This window comes from Zingiber officinale, chromosome 10A, assembly GCF_018446385.1.
Source record: "Zingiber officinale cultivar Zhangliang chromosome 10A, Zo_v1.1, whole genome shotgun sequence".
Classification (NCBI taxonomy): Eukaryota; Viridiplantae; Streptophyta; class Magnoliopsida; order Zingiberales; family Zingiberaceae; genus Zingiber; species Zingiber officinale.
The window spans coordinates 96379832-96402690 of record NC_056004.1 but is presented as its reverse complement, the minus strand read 5'-3'; the positions used below and the strand labels follow the sequence as shown (position 1 = coordinate 96402690).

The 22859-nt window shown below is 36.6% G+C and overlaps 2 protein-coding genes across 2 annotated transcripts; one reads left to right on the top strand and one right to left on the bottom strand.

Annotated features, from left to right (window-relative positions):
* The first annotated feature begins 5986 nt into the window (after positions 1-5986).
* LOC122026937 (4-coumarate--CoA ligase 1-like) lies at positions 5987-11043 on the top strand. The gene is made up of 5 exons (XM_042585692.1): positions 5987-7057; positions 7259-7457; positions 9433-9646; positions 9761-9863; positions 10762-11043. The coding sequence occupies exons 1-5, from the start codon at positions 6059-6061 to the stop codon at positions 10891-10893; spliced, it is 1647 nt and encodes a 548-aa protein (XP_042441626.1). The 5' UTR covers positions 5987-6058; the 3' UTR covers positions 10894-11043.
* A 7856-nt stretch (positions 11044-18899) lies between these two features.
* Positions 18900-20470, bottom strand: LOC122027590 (formate dehydrogenase 1, mitochondrial-like). Its single transcript, XM_042586578.1, has 5 exons — positions 20313-20470; positions 19681-20221; positions 19467-19591; positions 19242-19354; positions 18900-19125 (listed from the first exon to the last, which is right to left on the bottom strand). The coding sequence occupies exons 2-5, from the start codon at positions 20196-20198 to the stop codon at positions 19012-19014; spliced, it is 870 nt and encodes a 289-aa protein (XP_042442512.1). The 5' UTR covers positions 20199-20221; positions 20313-20470; the 3' UTR covers positions 18900-19011.
* Positions 20471-22859: the final 2389 nt, after the last annotated feature.

The following is a 22859-nucleotide window of genomic DNA, read 5'->3' as shown; positions in this document are numbered from 1 at the left end:
TGAATACAAAGTACGAGGAAAGTGTAACACCCTACACTTCCTTTGAGCAATAAAGTAAATAACTTAAAATAAACGTTATCAACATAAGGATGAAGAAATTGTTAGCTCAAGTGTTGGAGTTGGTCCGTTTGCAGTAGTTTGGTGAAGTAGCATTGTAGGACAACAACAATGCGAAGTTGGAACAGTAAAATTATCTAGAATGAGCGTAGAAAAGTTGTTCACTGAATGCTGGCCGAATTCCCCTTTTAAACATTGTTGAAGGCGTCTTCAACAACCCGAGGCACCTCCAACGACGCTTATCTGATCCGGAGACGTTGGTCTTTATCCGTGTGAAGGCACCTTCCATAAGCTCCGAGGCGCCTCCAATGCAATTTGAGGTGCCTCCAGTCCACTTCAAGGTGTCTCCGTGCAGCGAAACTCTATCTTCAAAACTTATCTACGCGAGGGAACCTCCAACATGTCCAGGGCGCCTTTGTTCAACTCCGAGACACCTCAATTAACTCCAAGGCGCATTGAGCATTGTTCATCCGAGACTAACTCTTCCACTTTGTTCCTATAAGACACGTTAGTCTAAACAAAAGGTAACTGGCAAAACAGAGTAGCACATTAAAAATAAGATGTATGATTTAAATCCTGTCTTCCTAAGATCAGAATCTAGGCATGATCTCAACTTACACTTTCAAAATGGATCTAAGTTGGACTAGCGCCTATAGTCCCACTGGAGCTCGTCCTCACTGGATCACTCTCCTTAAGTGCTTACCTCACTTATTGTTGCAAATGTACTTAACTTTTGGCCCACCAGGTCTTCTTACCAGATGTTCCATTTGGACTTCAGTCAGTTGTCAAGTCTCGTACAAATGGACTTCTTTCCATATATCAACCTATCTAGTCTTCCTGTCAGTTTTTAAGTCCACCAGACTTAATTGGACTTCAATCTGGTGTTAGGTCTCATCAAATCTTTTAGTCCTGCATACTTGGTAAATTAGTTAGAACATACAACTAACTTTAAATAATTTTTTATACATAAAAACCTAAATTTGATTATTAGCGTTAACTGCACCAACAGTTAGTGGATGTGAGCTTGACGTGTTGAAGAAGTTGATGCTTAATACTATAGGGCGATGGTGAAGTTGATTGTGATTGTAAAACCAAGTTAATAGAAACTCGAGGGTCTATCACGTGGAAAAAATAAAAAGAAAATAAAAAGAAGATAGGATGATCACTTTGAAGGGACCGACCACCAATAATCAAGTGGAATTAATTAATAAAAAAAATACTTATCTTTCAATCTCTACAAATAGGCACTTTTAAAAAAAAATCTAACTTGTATAAAAGAAAAATAAATTTATTTTAGAAAAGAAAATAAAAGTTAAAGAATTTATTTAAATAGATATCCATTATGCTAGAATGAAGTTTTAAATGATTTATTTAAATAGATTGATTTTATCATCCTACATAAAGATATAGGTAGATAAATATAGATAGATAAGACACCTAATAAGATATTTTATACTCGTTAATAATTGATCTCAAATTTATTGAAATAAATACTTATGTAAATATTAACTATGCCAACACATGGAGACATTAAAATTCCATTTTAAACTTAGGAATCAATCAAGAATCCAACTTAAAAAACATGTAAGAGAGATAGAGCGATCAAACCCACGAAGGAATGAAGGAATTGGATCAAGTGGTAAAAGATGAAGTGCTTATCGCAATGTTCTTATCAATTTATTTTAGGATTAATACGAAAGAAATAAATCATGATAACTAAAAAGACAAATAAATGAAGATGAATTAAACTAGATACTCCAACTTTGAGATTTACCCTCCCACCTCATATGATAAATTTTCATTTATTTACCCTCTCAACTATGCCAGTGAGGATGAAGGAATTTGACCGGCTTCCTCGGGATGATACTATAATTAAGTTATGGGATATTATTATACGAGTAAATTTTTTCTGTGATATTTTAACTATGCCAATGATTTTTTCTGTAATTATTTAATTATTTACCCCCACGAAGGAATTTGACCCAGCAACGGAGGCAGGTGGCTCTCCCTCTATCGCTGTACACGTTCGCTTGCCCATCGGTCTCAAATCGCTGTCTAGGTTACGTCGCCATTAATGGCGTGAGACGCTGCACTCCCTCCCACTTGGGGAAAAAAAGTCATTTTTTAATTCTTACGGAATTTTACACAAGTCGTTGTCAAAGATAAAAAAATTGGGCTCCTGCTGTTCATAAAAATATTTCTTCATTATTGTTTTCCAATTAAAACCGAGCCAATCGGATCAAATTAATTGAAACCAAATCGAATAAATCAAATCAATATAAAATAGATCGCTTGATGGTCAGTCGATTATTACTTGTGGATGCCAATCGATTTGCATCACTTGATTATTTAATTCTTCCAATTCGATTTAATTAAACTCTAAATTTTATAATAAGATCTAGCCGAATAAATTAAAATATTTAATTTTATTAAAAAAACTCGAATTAACCGAATTAAAAATTTAAATTAAATCGGTTCCATCGATCATTTCAATTTTACTCGTCCCTAGTTCCACTATTCTTATTATCATTTTTTTAAAATAAAAATATTTTTAAAAATATCAAAAAATCTACTTTTTAAATTTAAGTTTATTAAAATTGTTTAAATTTGATTAAAATTATTTTATTTTAATTAAAATTTAATCAAAATTACTTTAATATTTTGAATAATTCATTTAAGTACCAGAAACAAGTCTCGTATAGGATGATTAAACTATTTTAAAAATTGATAAATGTGCGTGAGCTACACGATGATAAACATTTAATAAAATTGAGCCATAATAAAACGGCATCCCTTATTTTTCCCATTAACATTAATTAGCCAGATATGCTCCTTTATTTTCCCTTTAATCTTAATTAGCTAGCCACTTGACAATGGGACGGGATCCTCTGGACCGCAAATGCGGTCCAGAGGATAGACCACTAAAGATTATTGGTTCATTTGAATGGACCCTACTCATTTAATAGATAGGGCTCATTCAAATGAACCAATGCATAGAGTGGTCCATCCTCTGGACCGCAAAAAGCGGTCCAGAGGATCTGCTCTCCTTGACAATAGGGGCGGAGTACATGAGATATTATTATCATGAGATTTGATATTCGAATTTCGATATAATGGAGATAAACATATCTTTTATGTGTTAGTCACTATTCCAAAGGTTAGTAGTCATCTGTGATTTACCTCCTTCGTTTTGGCCCTGAGACGAATTAGCGGAGGACGAGTTGACAAGAATGCTAGAGACAAATGTAATCACTTTTTACCACCATAAATAGGGACGGAGCCACCCTTTGTTTAAGATGGACTTTAGCCACACTTAACATTTGATTTTACTAAAAGTTACAAAGGAGAGGGGAGGTTGGGACGGGTTATACCTTTGTTAGGGTTGTAAACAAGTCAAGCCGAGCCAAGCTTTAGGGTGTTTAAGCTTGTTTGATAAGATAACCGAGCCGAGCCTAGCTTAAAATGAACCAAGTTTTTGAAATGAGTGTTTAAGCTTGGCTTGGTTTATTTTTTATGAGCTTGAGCTTGTTTGAAGCTTGGCTTGAGCTTGGTTCGTTTAGATGTTATCAAGCTCTCAATTCAAGCTTGGCTTGAACTTGGTTCGAGCTTGGCTTGACCTTGGTTCGTTTAGATGTTATCAAACTCTCAATTCAAGCTTGTTTGATTGTTTGAAACTTTTAATTGTTTGATTGGTTATTAAGATTGATAATTTAAATTTATTTATTTATTTTATTTTATTTTATTATTTATTTAGCATATTGAAAAGAGTTTTATTAATAAATATAGTCCGTGAACATTATTCACGAACATTAACGAGCTGAGCACATGTGTTCAAGCTTGTTTATTTAGCTTAACGAGTTGTTCAAGCTTATTTGTTTAATTAATTTTATATATATTGAACGAACATAAACAACCTCTTATTAAGCCGAACACCAAAATTGTTCACGAAGGTTTGGTTCATTTACCGCCCTAATCTTTGTGACAGTGAAACAAAAGAGAAAGAGCAAAAGATAAAAATGAAAAAAAATATATATATATGAGAGAGACGTGTCCTATTGAGTTGCTAGCATGTGAAAAAGAATTGACGTAAATAGTGGGATGTTGCATGTACATGAAAGAGAGGAAGTGGAAAGAGAATATATTTTTTAAAAATATTTTAATTTATTTTAAATGGGTTGTTTAATCAATCACTTGATTCAACTATAATGGGATCAAATCAAATATAAATTAATTCTTATTTGAACAAATATGATTTTAATATCCACATTTAGCCATTGAATTTAGTTCAAATATAATCTAATTTTAATTTAACAACCTTATTTATTTATTTTCTATTAATTTAACAAATACTTAACAACTGTTACAATACTTAAAAAAATAATTGATGACTTACATATCCACAATATATAGGTACAATAATATAATATGATGCTGCTAGAAATATATGTGACGATCTTATAATAAATTATAAACTCTTTTATTAAAAGATTATTCATATGCATATATACATTCTTTCTTTTCTTCATTTTCCTACTAAAATATTACCTGTTTTTGTCCAAGATCCCAGCATCACAACTCCATTTCTGTCTAAATTACGGAGTAAATGAGCCTCTAGATGTGGTATTTCTCTAGTGATTCTTTCAGGTCCTTGGCTTGTCATATGAGTCTGAATTTCATATTTCCGGATATGAAAAGAAGTATAAATATCTTCATATACCAACGTTCACTAATTAGTACTGCGTCTTCAAAATTGTAACCTTCCCATGGCATATAAGCTACTAATACGTTTTTTCCTAAAGTGAGTTCTCCACCAACTACAGCCCTTCAATTAGGATTAACTAAAGGTATTCATTTGGTTATTCTTTTTAAAATTAAATTTCTTTTGTAATCTCATTAACGTATTTCTTGAATATCATACTGAGTTACATTGTTTAAAGAATTGAAGTTCTGCATATAACAACTACTAGTGAACGTGATACGAGTAGAGAAGGTAATCAAATTAGAAATTTACTATAACTTGGAAAGACTAGTTGAAGTTCTAATTTTAAGTCAATTTGTTACATTATTGATATATAACTCTATGATTACCGTGATAGAAAACATAATGAATTAAAATCTTATAACTCAACAATACATGATGAAATTAATGATTTTCTGATTGCGATCAAGTCTTTTGATTTCATATTAATATTATACTTAATGCAAAAGATAATAAAAATAATAAATTATTTTATTAAACATTGTAAAAGAAATTTCTAGATATTTTAATTCTTTTTTTTTCTATAGCAATAATGGAATAAGTATTTTTAATTATAAAATTTATTATAATAATTCTGGATGGAAGAGGAGCTTTTAATATATTATATAGTTTATATATGGAATGAAAGTTGGTTGAAAAAATTATTAATAATATAATAATTAATGAGTTTAATTGTAAGAAGAATTTAAAAACACGATTTTAATAGTATTTTTGGCCGACAACTTGATCCCTTCGTATCTGTATAATTGAACAAGCGTATAAAGTTGATCCCTTCGTATCAGTGTAATTGAAGAAGCGTATAAAGTTAGATCAAATTCTGGGAGACAGCTAATGACGGCACGAGAAAGACACCGCAACTTATGCCGATTTCTGACCGTACGATCAGCCACTGACGCCCCTGATTAGACCGGTCGGCCCGACGCCAATTAAGCCGGTTTCGATGGGTAGATAAAAGGTAAGCGGACCGATCCGCTATCCAGCTCGCCGCGTTGGAAGCGTCTACGTGGCGCGACCGTACTGGCCGCGTATGTTTCCTAACGCCAAACCAGCCATTGTCGGCGAAGAGTCGTCAAGTATTTAAATGACTAATTTGCCCTCCTATGGAGTGTTGATTTACGCTATGCCATTACCTACTCCACCGTTATATCAAGACTACCTCGCTTCTTCCCTTCTAATTTTCCCACTTGTATTCCCCGTCGGTGGTCGGCAGATTTCTAATCCGCACCGGCGAATCTGGTGGAAATGGGTTCAGTTGCGCGGCCGGAGGAGACAATTTTCCGATCTAAGCTGCCGGACATCGAGATCAACAACAATATTCCTCTCCACACCTACTGCTTCAAGCGGCTCGCGGAGTTCGCCGACCGGCCGTGCGTCATCGACGGCGCCACCGGTACCGTGCTCACCTACGCCCAAGTGGAAGCCTCCGCCCGCCGCTTCGCGGCGGGGCTGCATAGCGTCGGCATCGGGCGGGGAGATGTGTTCATGATCTTACTTCGTAACTCTGTAGAGTTCGTCATCGCGTTCCTCGCCGCCTCCTTCGGGGGGGCCGTCGCCACCACGGCGAATCCGTTCTACACTCCTGGAGAGATCCACAAGCAGGCGGATGGTTCCGGCGCGCGCCTTATACTCACTGAGTCCTGCTATGTGGACAAGATCCGTGACTACGCGGCAGATCACGGCGTCATTATCGTTGCGGTCGGCGATGGGCCCGTCCCTGATGGCTGCCACGCCTTCGCCGACCTTCTGGCTTGCGACGCCGGGGCGCTGCCGGCGGTCGAGTTCGATCCCGACGACGTGGTGGCGCTGCCATACTCGTCGGGCACCACCGGGCTGCCTAAGGGCGTGATGCTCACCCACCGCAGCCTGGTCACCAGCATCGCCCAGCAAGTGGACGGCGAAAACCCCAACCTCAACTTCCGTCCCGACGACGTCCTCCTCTGCGTCCTCCCCCTCTTCCACATCTACTCCCTCAACTCTGTCCTCCTCTGCAGCCTCCGCGTCGGCGCCGCCATCCTCATCCTGCGTCGGTTCGAGGTCGGTCCGCTGCTGGAGCTGGTCCAGCGCTTCAGGATCACAATCGCGCCCCTGGTGCCGCCCATCGTCCTGGAGTTCGTGAAGAGCCCGCTCGTCGACAGCTTCGATCTCTCATCCATAAGAATGGTCATGTCCGGCGCCGCCCCCATGGGCAAGGAGGTTGAGGAAAAATTCATGGCTAAGCTTCCCAATGCCAGGCTGGGCCAGGTGAGGCCTCTACTCTTTTCTTCATCATACCGCATAAGCTTCAACTTTTCGCGATGCCTTGCCCTTGGAGCAAGTCATTTCTTGCTCCCCTCAGCTCCGGCTCAAACAGATCGTGCTATTCGGGCACACATCTAGCGAAAGGATTTTGCAGTGAACCGGAGCTCACGCGTCAATTTTCTTCGTCTTGTTCAAATCTGACAGGGCTATGGGATGACGGAAGCCGGGCCGGTGCTGTCGATGTGCTTGGCATTTGCCAAGCACCCGTTCGAGGTGAAGTCCGGCGCCTGCGGAACCGTCGTGAGGAACGCTGAGATGAAAATCGTCGACCCGGAGACGGGGGCGGCGTTGGGGCGGAACCAACGAGGCGAGATCTGCATCAGAGGCGCCCAAATCATGAAAGGTGAGAGCATGGCACAATTTATGCTGCACTTTGCCATTCAAACATGCTTTAATGTCAATTATGCCATGATTGTTTAGTAGGCCTGGCAAGATTTTGTCCATTTTATATAAAGATTATTCTAAATTCTCTGAATAGAGTTATGATCAAACATTGTGCGAGCTATTGAGTAACCTAATCTACAGTCCAAAGAAAAATAGGAGGATTGTTAGAGGTGTTTGTTGGAAAACTATTTCAATTGAGGAGGATTGTTTGGGTGGTATCTGAGAAGGTCGCTTGATTGATTTTTGTGAGGACATTTCATTTTATGTTAGACCCAATGATCAATTAGATACCGAGATGACTAGCTGTTGTTCTTCAAAATGATGTTCTCACAAGAAATTTGTTGCTCTTGAGACTGAACTAGATTGGATAAATGAAAAGATCACTATTCTTCTTACAAGGAAGATAATGAATGCATATCCAACAATAACAGAGGAAAAGAAGGTCCAAGAAATGGAACCCCACCATACCTCTGCATCTAGAGCTAATGTTCTATCACATTAACCGGATGGACCCTTAGGGAAACGTATGATTTCCATTTTTTGTTAGGGCATGTACCAACTTGAAGCCAAACAAATCATGCTTAGATCGGAAATAATCTAATGACTAGATACAATGTTCGGTAGCTGGTTGTTCACCAAAAATGTGATGCGATTGAGACACATTGAAGCTAAATTCCTTTTCATTCAATAAATTACTTGTTCATACTTTTAGATAGTGGACCTTAAAATCAAAAGATCACATAACAAGGCAAATGTTGCTTATGTCCACTTGATTATCCCATATCATACATATGCATCTACTCAAGAAGCATGGTATAGCAAAGTATTTCATTAGTGGCAAATTTGATTTAGCTTCATCTATTCAATTCTATTACCTGCTCGAGATGCTGTCTTTTTGTTATCTGGTCAGCCATGGCTATCAAAGTTCCAGTTTGATGGTTCTAATCAAGCATGTCTATTCCTAATTGGAAACAATGGATGTATAATTCACCCCTTCATGTGACAGGCCAACAATCTTAAACTAAGTCAGGAATTGGCTAACCTTTTCTACTTTTTTAAAATAATCTTCTTCAATGTGAGTTCAATCATGTTAGATTTGAGGCATAACCCTGGTAAGATGATTAGATTATCATTTTGTGAGGCTTGACAAAGGTGAAACACTAATTAGTGGTCGAGAAAATTTCATTTTGTCCCCTAAAATACCTCCAGAGTTGTACAATTATTAAAATACCCCATTATTTTTAAACTTTATACTACAATGATCCTTATCAATTGAACTAATCTACACTCTTCATTAAGTTAGGACCCCTGAAACAATAACAATCTTAGAGAAATTGCAAGAGGAGGTAGGTTCCTATCATTTTCCACTTTAATATGCAAATTTCTGGCTGATTGATATTTGAGATGGACAAGTTTATGGTTCTTTCCAGGAATAGCCTGAACAGATTGTTTGCTTTGCATATATAGCTTTCAGTTATCTTCAATTGACTTTGCCATGGTTATTCTTTCATTCCTAAAGAAAAATGTTGACATTGAACCTAACTAGCTTGGTTAGTTGGTTTGACTCTGGTTAAATTCTTAATTCTATATGTTTTCTCTTAGACTCATTCGTAGATATATGTGTTGTTTAATATTCCACAAAAACAATTCCTGTCAAACGACAATGCTTGTTTGGTGCAATGTCTTAGTCAACTACTGTTATTTTATAATATGCTATGTATGTATCACATCAATTTTCAATTAAATAAAGTGATAGGGCCAATGATTAAGGGAGAAATGACGGCAGTTTTAAATCTCTAGATGATATTTTGATCATTTTAAAACCCTGAAGTAGATTTTGGGAATTCCATAATTTTGAGGAAGTCAAAACAAGGTTGACCTCAATATTTCTTTTGAACTTCAAGAAACTATAACTGATTCAGTAAGCTATTCAGGTTATATCAATGATCCAGAGGCAACAAGGAACACCATTGACAAGGATGGGTGGCTGCACACCGGGGATGTTGGTTACGTGGACAACGACGATGAGGTCTTCATCGTCGACCGGCTCAAGGAAATCATCAAATACAAAGGCTTCCAGGTCGCCCCGGCTGAGCTTGAAGCACTACTTGTTACCCACCCTAAAATCGCCGATGCAGCTGTTGTCCCGTGAGTCTGCTCCACAACACATTGTTTGTTTCAATTGCCTTGCCTAATTCACGCACAAGATCTACAAGCACTGATTTAATAATAATTGACCTGTTGGGGGCTTTGATTTTGCAGGATGAAAGATGAAGTTGCTGGGGAAGTTCCTGTCGCTTTTGTTGTGCGGTCCAATGGCTCAAAAATTACCGAAGATGAGATCAAGCAGTACATCTCCAGACAGGTAAAACATTACACAACTTCTCATGAATTTGTCGACCTTACAAATCCAAACAATCTCTTATCCCGCTAAGTTGGTCGACTATATATCTATCTTTTATCATGTTTTCTTTAGTCTTTTTTATTTGGTGTGCATATTTATTATATTTTTACATCGCATTTATTGGTCACATATAGATCCAAATTTTATTAGATAGTAATGTTGTTAGATTGCATTATTGATTGATAAGCATGGGGAATGAATAAGAAAGGAAGGAATAAGGATGGCCATGAATGAGCTGGACCATACGCACCTACTTGTCCCTTGTAGCTTTGTGCAAGGGCATGGGTGAGCTAGGTTATGGACACAATAATTTAAACGTGATTTATATGGAGGCATAGAGGGCCCCTTGATTAAATTTTGACAGATGAATTAAAGCTTGTCTTGATTGGATTCACCTTCCAATAATTCCCTTTGGGTTGTAGCTAGGCTGGTTATATATATATAAATTATGTACCATCACATCTAGTCGAGTTAAATATTTCTAGCAGGCTTTGATGGAGCTCAGTAGGTGGACCCTAGAACCAGTTGTAATCATTTTTATTTCTTATTAAACTGTGAATGAATCTTGTTGGATAGTTTAAATAACACTTCTAATCCCTCGGGGCAATGGTGCACCGGCAAGACGCCTTCTCAGTTTCTCAGACATCTAAGGATCGAGTATCAGCTTTGACGAATTAACGGATGAATTTCTCTATGACCGGTGGGAAACTTCCGTGGGCGGGTCGGTCAGCCCAGCATTAATCTGGTGCCAACTAAACAAAAAATAATTACACTATCACCTTTTAAAATTACCTTATCAAGAATGCTGCCAGATTCCATTGTTGTTAGTAATATCTTGATTGAACTTCATTCCTTGCAGGTGGTTTTCTACAAAAGAATCAGCAAGGTTTTCTTCACTGAAGTCATCCCCAAGGCACCATCCGGCAAAATCTTGAGAAAGGATCTGAGAGCCAAGCTAGTTGAGCAATTCCCCATTGGTCCGTTTCCGTGATTGTTGCCCCGGACTGCTAATTGGACCGTCGTCCGCGACCACGGATACATAATCTATACTCCCCTATATGCGCTTCCAAAATGAAACACAGCTAAGAATTCTTTGCACACCTTGTTCACTTGTATTCGGTATAGCACTATTTGGTCTTTCTTCTCCATCTTTAATATATATATATATATATATATATATATATATATATATATATATATATATATATATATATATATATATATATATTTATATTCTACATTTGTGATGTTTTATAGCATTGATGTGGGTATATATAAGTTATACAATATTTCTTGTTACAGTTGGTATGGTCAGTTTGTTGGCTATAGGATATTTCACTTGTAAAAAACTTGTTTTAATTAATTGAACAATTGCAATATCTTTTATCTACTTGTATCCTCAAATCTATGGCCTGCCTGATTATATTTTTATTTCATCTTTTTGTTCTATCATTTGTTGGATTTGACAATAGGTTTATCAGCTAAGTGATAAATAAACTAATATTTAAGGATTATCTTCTTTAAATGATAACATTATGAACTTTTTCTTGTTTCGTCACGTTTTAATTATTCTAATTACACCAATAACTAACTAATACGCTTTTTTTATATAAACATTTTACTAATTTTTATTATGAGTACATTTAATCTACTTAAAAATCAGTTAATGGTCTTTTATCCGAGCACATGGCTCGGTATGGATGCTAAGTATTCCCTATTCTACCGATTGAAGTTTCTTTTAGAATATATTGATATTCAAAATTAAATTTTATGTACAGAAGGAAAATAATACATTTTCACTAACAACCCCGAGTGAATGCAGTAGTCGATAACAAAAAAAATGAATACAGTAGTTGGGATGATGATGAAACAAAGTTCAACAATAATTAAAAAGATTTAATAATGCATTTTCACTGAACAAACCGAGCGAATGTGAGAAAAAACAATGATGAATCAAAATTACACTCAACCAACCAAGGCCGTAATTGAGAAGAAGGAACACAGTAGTTGGGAGAACTACGATTGAATAAAATTCAACATTAATTAAAAAGGAGATGAGTTGGGTGGGCTGGCACAGACAAGTTTAACTAGTCTTTTTGGCCCCATAATTTAAAAATATATATAAAAAAGACTTAAAATTCTAAAAATTTAAAACAAGAAAAATCAGTTTTTTATAAATAATATAAAATCTGATTAACTAAAAAGTTGATATTTTTTAAAGTGAAGCGTAGGTATAAGTCTTAATTCCCAGTATCTTAAAAGTAAAATCAAATACGAAATTAGAAAGTATTATAGGTTGTGTTATATTTAAGGAATAGGTAAATGCCAAACGTAAGTGTCAAGTGGATTCTAGACAGCACTCCGGTCCCACATGGGCCAAGACAAAATGCTACATGGAGTTGAATGATACTTGGCTCAATATAAACCAGATGGCAGATCCAACATCATTAATTGACCACAGAAGATGTGGGCATTGTGCCAAAAAAAAACATGGGGACTAAAATAATTCAATTGAATCAATAAAGAAGACCATAAGGGTGAAAAAAGTTTTTATATATATATATATATATATTAATAGTATATTAAAAATTTCGGTACGATATAATATTATACTAAAATTTCTGAAATTTAATATTTTAATATTTTGATATATACAAAAATAATAAAATATCTAACAATTTCAATGGACAATTAGGTAAATATAATTTTTTTTTCTTTTATAATTTAAGTATACTGAAAATACTAAAACATTTAACCATTTTAGTACAAATGATATGAAATTTATATCATATTAAAAATTCTATATATCAAAATTTTAATATATCAAAATTTAAGTAATATATTTTTTTCTAATACTAAAATTTTAAATAATATGATATAAAATTTTTAATACACCCAATTAGTTATAGTTTCATTTTTTTGTAAAAGGAAAATGAAGATTTTATAGATCAATTCAGAAATAAAATAATTAAAAATTAAGATTTTCTTTAGATGTTTATGCATGTTATAAGCTTTATTTATTTATTTTTAGTGAATCTAAAAAGTATATATATGTTTTTTTCAAATAAGCCTAAATATCACCTACAGTATTTTGGAGGACTTTCATAGGAAGGATATAGCTGAAGCATGGGCTGAATAAGCAGAGAGATTTGATGTCAAATATATAGATTCTTTATAATCTACAAATGTAAAATACAGTTATCTGTTTAGATAATAGGAGAAAAGAAAAAGAAATTTAGCATGCAAAAGTAACTGACATATATTGATAGTAATAGTATATCAAAAATTTTAGTACATATAATATTATATTGAAATTTTTATATTTGTATTGGTATGAGATTTAATATTTTGATATTTTGATATATACAAAAATAATGAAATACCTAACAATTTCAATAGACTATTGGGTAAGTATATTTTTTATTCTTTTATAATTTTAGTATACCGAAAATATAAAACATTGAACAATTTTAATACCAATGATATGAAATTTATATCATATTAAAAATTTAGTATATCAAAATTTTAATATACCAAAATTTAAGTAATATATATTTTTCCAATACTAAAATTTTAAATACATATGCTATAAAATTTTTAGTACACCCAATTGGTTATAGTTTCATTTTACTGAAATTTTGAACCAACTTTTGCAAAAGGAAAATGAAGGTTTATAAGCTTTATTTATTTATTAGTGAATCTAAAAAGTATATATTTTTTTCAAATCAGCCTAAATATCACCTACTGTGACACAAGAGAACTAAAAATTTGGAGGACTTACATAGGAAGGATATAGCTGAAGCATGGGCTTAATAAGAAGAAAGATTTGATGCCAAATATGTAGATTCTTTATAACCTGCAAATATAAAATATAGTTATCTTTTTAGATAACTCAGGAGAAGAAAAAGAAATTTTACATCCAAAAGTAAATCGTAGAAATAATAAGATATCGCAAGATTCAAAACATGGTATAGCAAGGTCAGAAATTTGAAATGAAAATTCCTCCAAGATGATAAAGATATGAGCTTAGGAACTAGCAACTTTGGAGGACTTTAATACGGAGGATATACCCATGGGCTAAATAAGAAGAGAGACCTGATGCTGAAAATATGACTGTAGATCTTTAATAGCATGTAAATGCAAAATACAATTATCTTTTTAGATACATCAGAAGAAAAGATAAAACAGAAAGAAATTTTATATGCAAAAGTAAATCATAGAAATGAAAATGATATCGCAAGATTCAAAATATAGTATAGCAAGGTCAAAAATTTGAAATGAAAATTCCTCCAAGATGGTAAAGATTGGCACAAATAAGAATGGTAAGGCAGGTTGTCTCTACATTTATTGGAAAAAATAAAATAAAAAATGATATGCAAAGGAGATATATGTATAGGTAAGTATAGATCTCACAAAAAAAAACTTTTTTCTTTAACCCTCACCACCAAATCTCGATTAAACAAGCAAATTGAAATTTCCAAGGATGTCCTCTCTTTATTATAATCAATGTATATGCTACCTTGAGCTTCTGATAGATATTAGCCATAGCACTCTTCAGCCTAAGAACCTGATTCAAATAATGTATTAAGATAAATAGTTTGAAGAATTGGTAGGTTCTAAGTGAGCTCAAAGATGAGGTAAATCAGATGGAGAGAATGTTGAAACTAAAAAACTAATAAAATAAACACATAAAGCATAAAGTAATGTAAAGCAAACTTACGAAATATGTGAATGTTCTAGGTGAATTTGTTACCAGGTATTTTCAATGGCATAGATAGGGTTGGACTTTCCTGAGCTCCGGCCCAGAAATTTTAGGCCTCAACCTATTTATGGCGTAGACAAGGCCAGGCTTTGCTGGACTCCAACCCAGTGCAGCCCAACAAGTAGCCACCAATTTTAGACCTCAACACATGTTTAAGAATAAATTGGCACCTATTTAAACATGACACATGTTTAAGCCCAGCTTTTTTTGACCTAGGACAGTTGAAGATTATGGCTACGCCAGTGGGTATTTTATAGACATTATCATCTTGGATCGAGACCGCACTAGGGGGGTGAATAGCGCTCGTGACTTTCACGTATTTCGAAATTAAAAACACGATGAGTAATGCAGCGGAAATAATAAAAGATGTTGGAAATGTAAATGGAATAAAGAGGTGGAGACGAAGAGATTCTATTGTGCATGGGTTTAGTCCCACATTAGAAGCCTCTTGGCTTTATTGTTAGTTTAAATTATGATACATGCATTGTAAACATATGCATGGGGAGAGACTCTCTCACGCGTGAGTGCGCAGGGGTGGGTGCAAATCCAGGGCCCGGATTGTACTGAACCAAGGTTGACTCCTGCGCGAGCACGACTTGCGCATGTCGAATGTTAGACCGATTGAGGTAAAATTTACCCTAAAGAATGAACCAACATATTGCCACTTGAATCTTGCTCAAGGGTGTAATGGAAGCATTAATGTGAAATTAATGTTGATTCCGTAACGTCTCGACATTAATGTCGACATTAAACTCATTAATGATGATTTCGTAACGTCTCAATATTAATGGCGACATTAATCTCATTAATAATGATTTTGTAACGTCTCGACATTAATGAAGACGTTAAACCCATTAATGATGAAATTAAACTCAGCATTAAATGATCATAATTTGATCATTTATTGCAGGCAAGATGAGAGCTCCTATATAAATAGGCTGGATCTTGAGCAAAGCGAAAGCAAAGCGAAAGCGAAGCAAAAGCAAGAGAATTCCTCCACCTTCGTACCCCGATTCTTTTCTCTCAGTCGTGCATCCGCTCGACTAAACTACTTGTGATAGCACTCAGGTGCATTCTCAGTTCGCCACGAACAACCAGTGCTTGGTTGCGTTCGTGGTTTTGCCGTTGTATCCTGGGAAACAGACGATCCGAGAAAACCTCGAAGCACAGCCGGAGGTGGGACGAATCTATTTCAAGGAAACTGCATCGATCGCAGGCCTCGGTCCGCTGCTCTGTTTGTCCGCTCGGTTGGACTCTTCATCTGCTTGGTCGGCCACTCGCCCTTCTGATATGCCCGACCGGTCTCCCGCTCTGCCTGTCTATCCTTCAGTCTTCTTGGACGCTTTGATTGCTCAGACTTTGAGGTCAGAAAACCAGCCCCTGCTGGCAGCCTGAGATTATCTGCTCAGGTCATCTTAACTGTGAGTTGAATTTAATTCGAGTATTTAGATTCAGCTAATTTCCTGTAAATCTCTGGCTACAGATTGTTTGGTTTCCAACAATCTTGAAACAGATTCAATTCTATTTAGATGGCCACGGAACGAAATGTTGAGGTGCAACAGACTGAACACGTGCAGACCCCCTCCGCCCCGATTGGAACTGTGTCAATCAGTCATGGGGAAAAGCCAGAGAAGTTCAGTGGACTGAACTTCAAGAGGTGGCAGCAGAAGATGCTCTTCTACCTAACCACGCTCAATCTGGCTCGGTTCTTGACCGAGGACCTCCCAAGCACACTGAGGATGCTGATGCGCAAACCATCAGTACAGTGGAGGCATGAACTCATTCTGAGTTCCTTTGTCGAAACTACATCCTCAACTGCCTTGCCGACTCGCTATACGCTGTGTATAGCATGAAGAGAACGACTAAGGAGCTGTGGGAGTCTCTGGACAAGAAATACAAGATGGAGGATGCAGGGGCAAAGAAGTTCATCGTGGGTCGATTCCTGGACTACAAGATGGTTGACTCCAAGACGGTGATCAGCCAAGTCCAGGAGTTTCAAGTGATCTTGTACGAGATCTAATCAGAAGGGATGGTTCTGAGTGAAACCTTCCAGGTGACTGCTATCATTGAGAAGCTGCCTCCCGGCTGGAAGGACTTCAAGAACTACCTGAAACACAAGCGGAAGGAGATGAATATGGAGGAACTCATTGTTCGACTTCGCATCGAAGAAGACAACAAGAGTTCAGAGAGGAAACTGTTCTCTCAGGCTACTGTGAAAGCCAACGTGGTCGAGTTCGGTCAAAGCTCGAAGCGGAAGAACCCCAAGTCTTCCAAGATAGGACTCAGAGGAGGCATCAGCAAGAAGAAGTTCTCTGGGAAGTGCTTCAACTGTGACAAAGTGGGTCACAAATCTTCGGAGTGCAGAAAGCCGAAGAAGAAGCAAGAGGTCAACCTGAACGAGAGACCAGAAATGGACGACCTCTGCGTTGTGGTCTCTGAGTTGAACCTGATCGGTTCAAACCCATGGTAATGGTGGATCGATACTGGAGCCACTAGACATGTGTGCTACAACAAGGAGCTGCTCCACAACTTCGAGGAAGTCACTGGAGACAAACTGTTCATGGGGAACTCAGCAACCTCGGACATCATGGGCCAAGAAAAGGTGGTGCTGAAGATGATCTCGGGCAAGGACCTCACTCTGAACAATGTGCTGTATGTTCCGGAGATTCGGAAGAATCTAGTGTCCGGATCACTGTTAAGCAAGCATGGCTTTCGCATTATTTTTGAGTCGGACAGAATTGTATTGTCCAAAAATGGAATGTTTGTAGGAAGAGGCTATGTATCTGATGTGTTATTTAAGCTCAATGTAATGACCATTAGACCCAAGATAAATAAAAATGAAAGCTCTTCCACTTATATGCTTGAGTCTTCGTGTTTGTGGCATGATAGACTAGGACATGTTAACTACGATGTGTTGCGTAGATTAATAAACATGCAAAGCATACCTACATTCTACCTTGACCCAAAACACAAGTGTGAGATTTGTGTTAAAGCGAAAATGACAAGGTCATCCTTTCAACATATTGAAAGAAATAATGAACCACTTGACCTAATCCACACTGATGTATGCGACCTAAAAGGTACACCAACACGTGGTGGTAATAAATACTTCATCACTTTTGTAGATGATAACACAAAATATTGTTATGTGTATCTTCTCAAAAGTAAGGATAAAGCTATAGAGAAATTTGCTCTCTATAAGAATGAGGTTGAAAACCAACTTAATAGGAAAATTAAGGTGGTTCGAAGTGACCAAGGCGGTGAATATGTGTCACCATTCGCTGAGTTGTGTGCTAAACATGGGATCAGACACGAAACAATAGCTCCATATACTCCTCAGTAAAATGGAGTTGCTGAGCGAAAGAATCAAACTCTTAAGGAGATGATGAATGCTCTTCTATTAAGCTCTGGATTGCCAGAGTCCATGTGGGGGGAAGCTGTGTTAACAGCTAATTACCTTTTAAATAACGTGCCCCGGAAGAAAATAGATAAGAACCCTTATAAGTTGTGGAATGGAAGATAACCGTCCTACAAATATTTACGAATGTGGGGGTATCTTGCCAAAGTGTTGGTACCTGATCTGAAAAGGATTAAGATACGACCAAAGACGGTTGATTGCATATTTATTAGATATGCACATAATAACAGTGCTTATCGATTTTGTGTGTATGAGTCACACATACCGGAGATACACAAGAACTCGATAATCAAATTGAGAAATGTCTCGTTCTTTGAGCATGTGTTTCCGTATAAGACCCGAGAGGATGCTAGCTCCTCAAAATAGGCATATGAAACACAAGACAAAGAAGATGATGATGAACCAGTAGAGATTGAGCTTAGACGGAGTAAAAGAGCTCAGGTAGAAAAATCCTACGGATCATATTTTATCACTTTCATGCTGGAAAGTGAGCCCCAGAGTTACTCAGAAACAGTAAGCTCGTCTGATGGACCTCACTGGAGAGAGGCAATTGCATCTGAGATAGAATCTATCTTGCAAAATCACACTTGGGAACTCGTGGATCTTCCTCCGAGAAGTAAACCACTAGGTTGCAAGTGGATCTTCAAGAAGAAAATAAAATCAGATGGCACGATCGATAAATATAAGGCCAGATTGGTAATCATATCCTTAGATTAACTGGACTATGGTAAATTAAAAACCTTTAATTTGTTTTAATTATTACATTTAGTATCATCTCAATATAATAATCAATATATAAAAGTCATTTCTGATGATCAAAGCAACAAATCATCTCCTCTTATTGTAATACTAGTTGCAGAAACTCCATAACTCAACATGCAAACATTCTTGAACTGAGAAGATATATAAAAGAGAGGTCATCATTCGTTTCATTGGTATTGGCTCGCAAGCTTTCCCTCCTTGACAATGTAGTTTTGAGCTGGAAATTCCTCTCCTTTGAAGTACTTATCGAGTGTGTCTTTCACTCCATCCGCATATCTCAGCTGCACAATTTAGATAATTTAACCATGTTAATTAATCATCAAGTCCAACAAAATTTTCCAAGGAAGAAGAAGCAAATTGAATGTACGTGGCCGAAGAAACTGCCAAGAAAACCTACTTGGCTGTTAATGGTGGTGCCAGATACATGGGGAGTCATTGCGTGGTTTGGCATGTACCGCCATGGATGATCTCTGGGAGCTGGCTGGGGATTCCAAACGTCGCCACTATAACCTGAATGATCAGAGCAAGATGGATGGATTCATTTATTTAGCAATAAAATTAGAAAATTAAATCTTCTGATCTGATTCATTTTTTCAACGGATCGGATAGTTATCATATGAACCTGCAATGTGCCCACTAGAGCAAGCATCTATGACTGCTTGGGTGTCCATGATAGCAGCTCGAGCATTATTCACGATGAGAACTCCCTTCTTCAACTTCCCGATCCTCTCCTTATCAAACATTCCTCTGAAGGAAACAGAGAGAGCATTAATTTCTGGAGTCGTCGATCCAATGTCTGATCAGTCATCGGAAGGAACAAAAAAAAAAAAATAGACCTGGTTTTCTCGGTAAGAGGCGTGTTTATGACGACGATGTCACACTTTGGGAGAATTACATCAAGATCTTCCTCAAACTTAGCTCCTGTCTCTTTCTCCAGTTCAGGTGAAATCGTGAGGCGGTCATGGTAAAGCAGATTGCAGTTGAAAGGCTTCAGGCGCTGAAGCAAAAGCTTCCCGATGCGCCCCGCCCCGATAATGCCGACAGTCTTACCCTCAAGATCGTAAGCCCTGTGCGCGATGCCTGCGACGTTCCAGTCACCGTCGATCACCTGACGATAACCAGGCAAGAAGTTCCGGACGAGGATGAGAATTCGCATCAATTCATCCTCTGCCACCGAGACAGCATTGCTTCCGCTGATTTCTACTACAGTGATTCCTGCGTCGGCTGCCGCTTTCAGATCGACGTGGTCCGAGCCAACCCCAGCGGTCAGAAGAAGTTGCAGGTTTTTAGCTTTCTTTATCTTCTCCGCGGTCACGTAAACCGGATGGAAGGGAGTCGTGATCAAAACATGCATGTCGTGAATGTGTTTCTCTAACTCTGCCATGAGAAAATAAAGCAGCTAAATTAAATTAGCCCAATATCCGTTCCAATTCGATGACTAACAATCAGAGAAATTAAGCATACGAACCATAATTTGGGCCTTCTTTGTCATCAGTTACAATGTACTGGTGGCCTTTCGATTCTAGCCAGTCCCGAATGCCCAAGGCGGATTCAGCGCACCCTACAAATTCAGGATTCAGGGAAGCGTACTGGTTGGCCTTGTAGAAAACACCGACGATCTTCTTGCTGTCTGATGAATTAGCCTGCAGTGCACGTACGGTTATGATAAAATATAATCAGATACATGCATGCCATGGTGTTATGGCGGCAAATTAAATAACCCGATCGAGTAGTGGGATTACATGGAGCGTCCTGGAGCCCGTTCCGTCGACTGTGGATGCTGTAGCGCTGAGCGTCGCCATCTTCCTTAATTACCAGTGTAGCAATCGTGTACGAGGATAAGAGATATTGAGCGATGTGACGAAATGTAGCGGAGTGTCAATTTATAGAGAGAAAAAAAAGACAAATAGAAAGATAGAAGAGTACTAGTTGAGGGCAATTGTGGTTTGGAAAGACTCAAGGGGCAGCGAAGGAGGAAAGGTAAGTATTAATATATTATATATATACATAAATATAGTATTTATTAAATAAAATATAATTATTAATTTATTTTGGAAAGTTAATTTGGTTGGAAAATATTTAAAATTATTAATTAAAACAAATTTTAATCAAAAAGTTATTTTAACCGGTACTTCTATTTTTTTTACTAACTAAATTAAATTGGGCTAATAATGTTTAATTTTTTATTTGTGGAATTTAGATTGGATTAATAATTTTTAATTTTTATAGGTGAAAATTAATTTCTTTTAGTTTTTACTAGTTTGAAATTTTGCCCATAACGAATCAGTCATAGTCGGTCTCAAGCCCAGATAAAAGAAGAGGGCTGTGATAGGTTGCCAAGCAGCGTTAATTTATGATAGATGTTCAATTAATGGATCAATTAAACTATTGTGTGCTAATGTTAAGTTGTTTCTCAGAAGGAACGTGTTACAGGATCCGAATGTAATGTATCGGTAAAGACCGCTACATCTCTAGATTAATTATAAAAGATTGATGTATGATTTTAGAGATAAAAATGTAAGAAGATTAATTTTTTATAATTAATTGTAATAATTTTTTTTTTCCGTTTTCACGTAATAATACTGATTATTAGCAATATGATATCCAATTTAAACAAAGGGATGAGATTTTTAATACTTTACTATTATTTACCAAATGAACATTTTTTTAAATACTTTACTAAAATAATGTTTTTATATAAATTTAGATTTAGGCTCATATCTTTTTATTGATGTTGTTAATTTTAATTTTTTTTTACTTTCAGATTTTAATTATTGTTTATTACGCTTATAATTAGCTAATGAATTAGAAATATATAAATATATATAAATATAATTGTTTTGACATTGTTAAATACTTTTCAAAATGATTTTTCTATTAATTTAAGTTTAAGTTTATAGATTTTATTATTTTTCTTTTTTTTAAACTAAATATGGGTTTTTTCCTTTTAGAGAACTTTCTTACAAATAAGATTAGTCAAATTATCTATTTCCCTGTTTAAGTACTATTTTTAGGGATATTTTTTTAAAAAAGAAAAATAGATTTATAGATACTCTTTTAAATAAAAAAAATTACTCTTTAATCGTATCCTTAGATTAACTGGACAATGGTAAATTAAAAACCTTTAATATGTTTTAATTATTACATTTAGTATCATCTCAATATAATAATCAATATATAAAAGTCGTTTATGGTCAAGCGTAACGATCAAAGCAACAATTCATCTCCTCTTATTGTAATACTAGTTGCAGAAACTCCATAACTCAACATGCAAACATTCTTAAACTGAGAAGATATATAAAAGAGAGGTCATCATTCGTTTCATTGGTATTGGCTCGCAAGCTTTCCCTCCTTGAGAATGTAGTCTTGAGCTAAAAATTCCTGTCCTTTGAAGTACTTATCGAGTGTGTCTTTCACTCCATCCGCATATCTCAACTGCACAATTTAGATAATTTAACCAAGTTAATTAATCATCAAGTCCAACAAAATTTTCCAAGGAAAGAAGAAGCAAATTATATGTGGCCGAAGAAACTGCCAAGAAAACCTACTTGGCTGTTAATGGTGGTGCCAGATACATGGGGAGTCATTGCATGATTTGGCATGTACCTGTTGGATTACAAATAATCTATTGCCGGAGATTTTTCGAGGTATTAGTTGAATTTAAATACCTGAGCGGATGATCTCAGGCTGCCAATAGGGGCTGGTTTCTGCCAAGTGATGAAGGCAGTCTGCACTGTGTTGATCAAGCAGACGTAGCAGATCAGAAAGGTCGACCGAGCAGTATGGCTGATCGGGCAAAGTCTTCGTCAGATCAGAGAGGCAGGTCGGGCAGACCGCGAGGCTGGTTAGGCAGAGCAGATCGGCCGAGCGAGAGGCAGACAGATCAGGAAGACAGGTCTGTCAGGAGGTAGACCGGTCGAGCGAGAGGCAGACCGATCGAAACAGACAAATCAGGAAAATAGGTCTGTCAGAAGGCAGACCGGGCAGCAGACAGGACGGGCGGCAGATCAGTCGA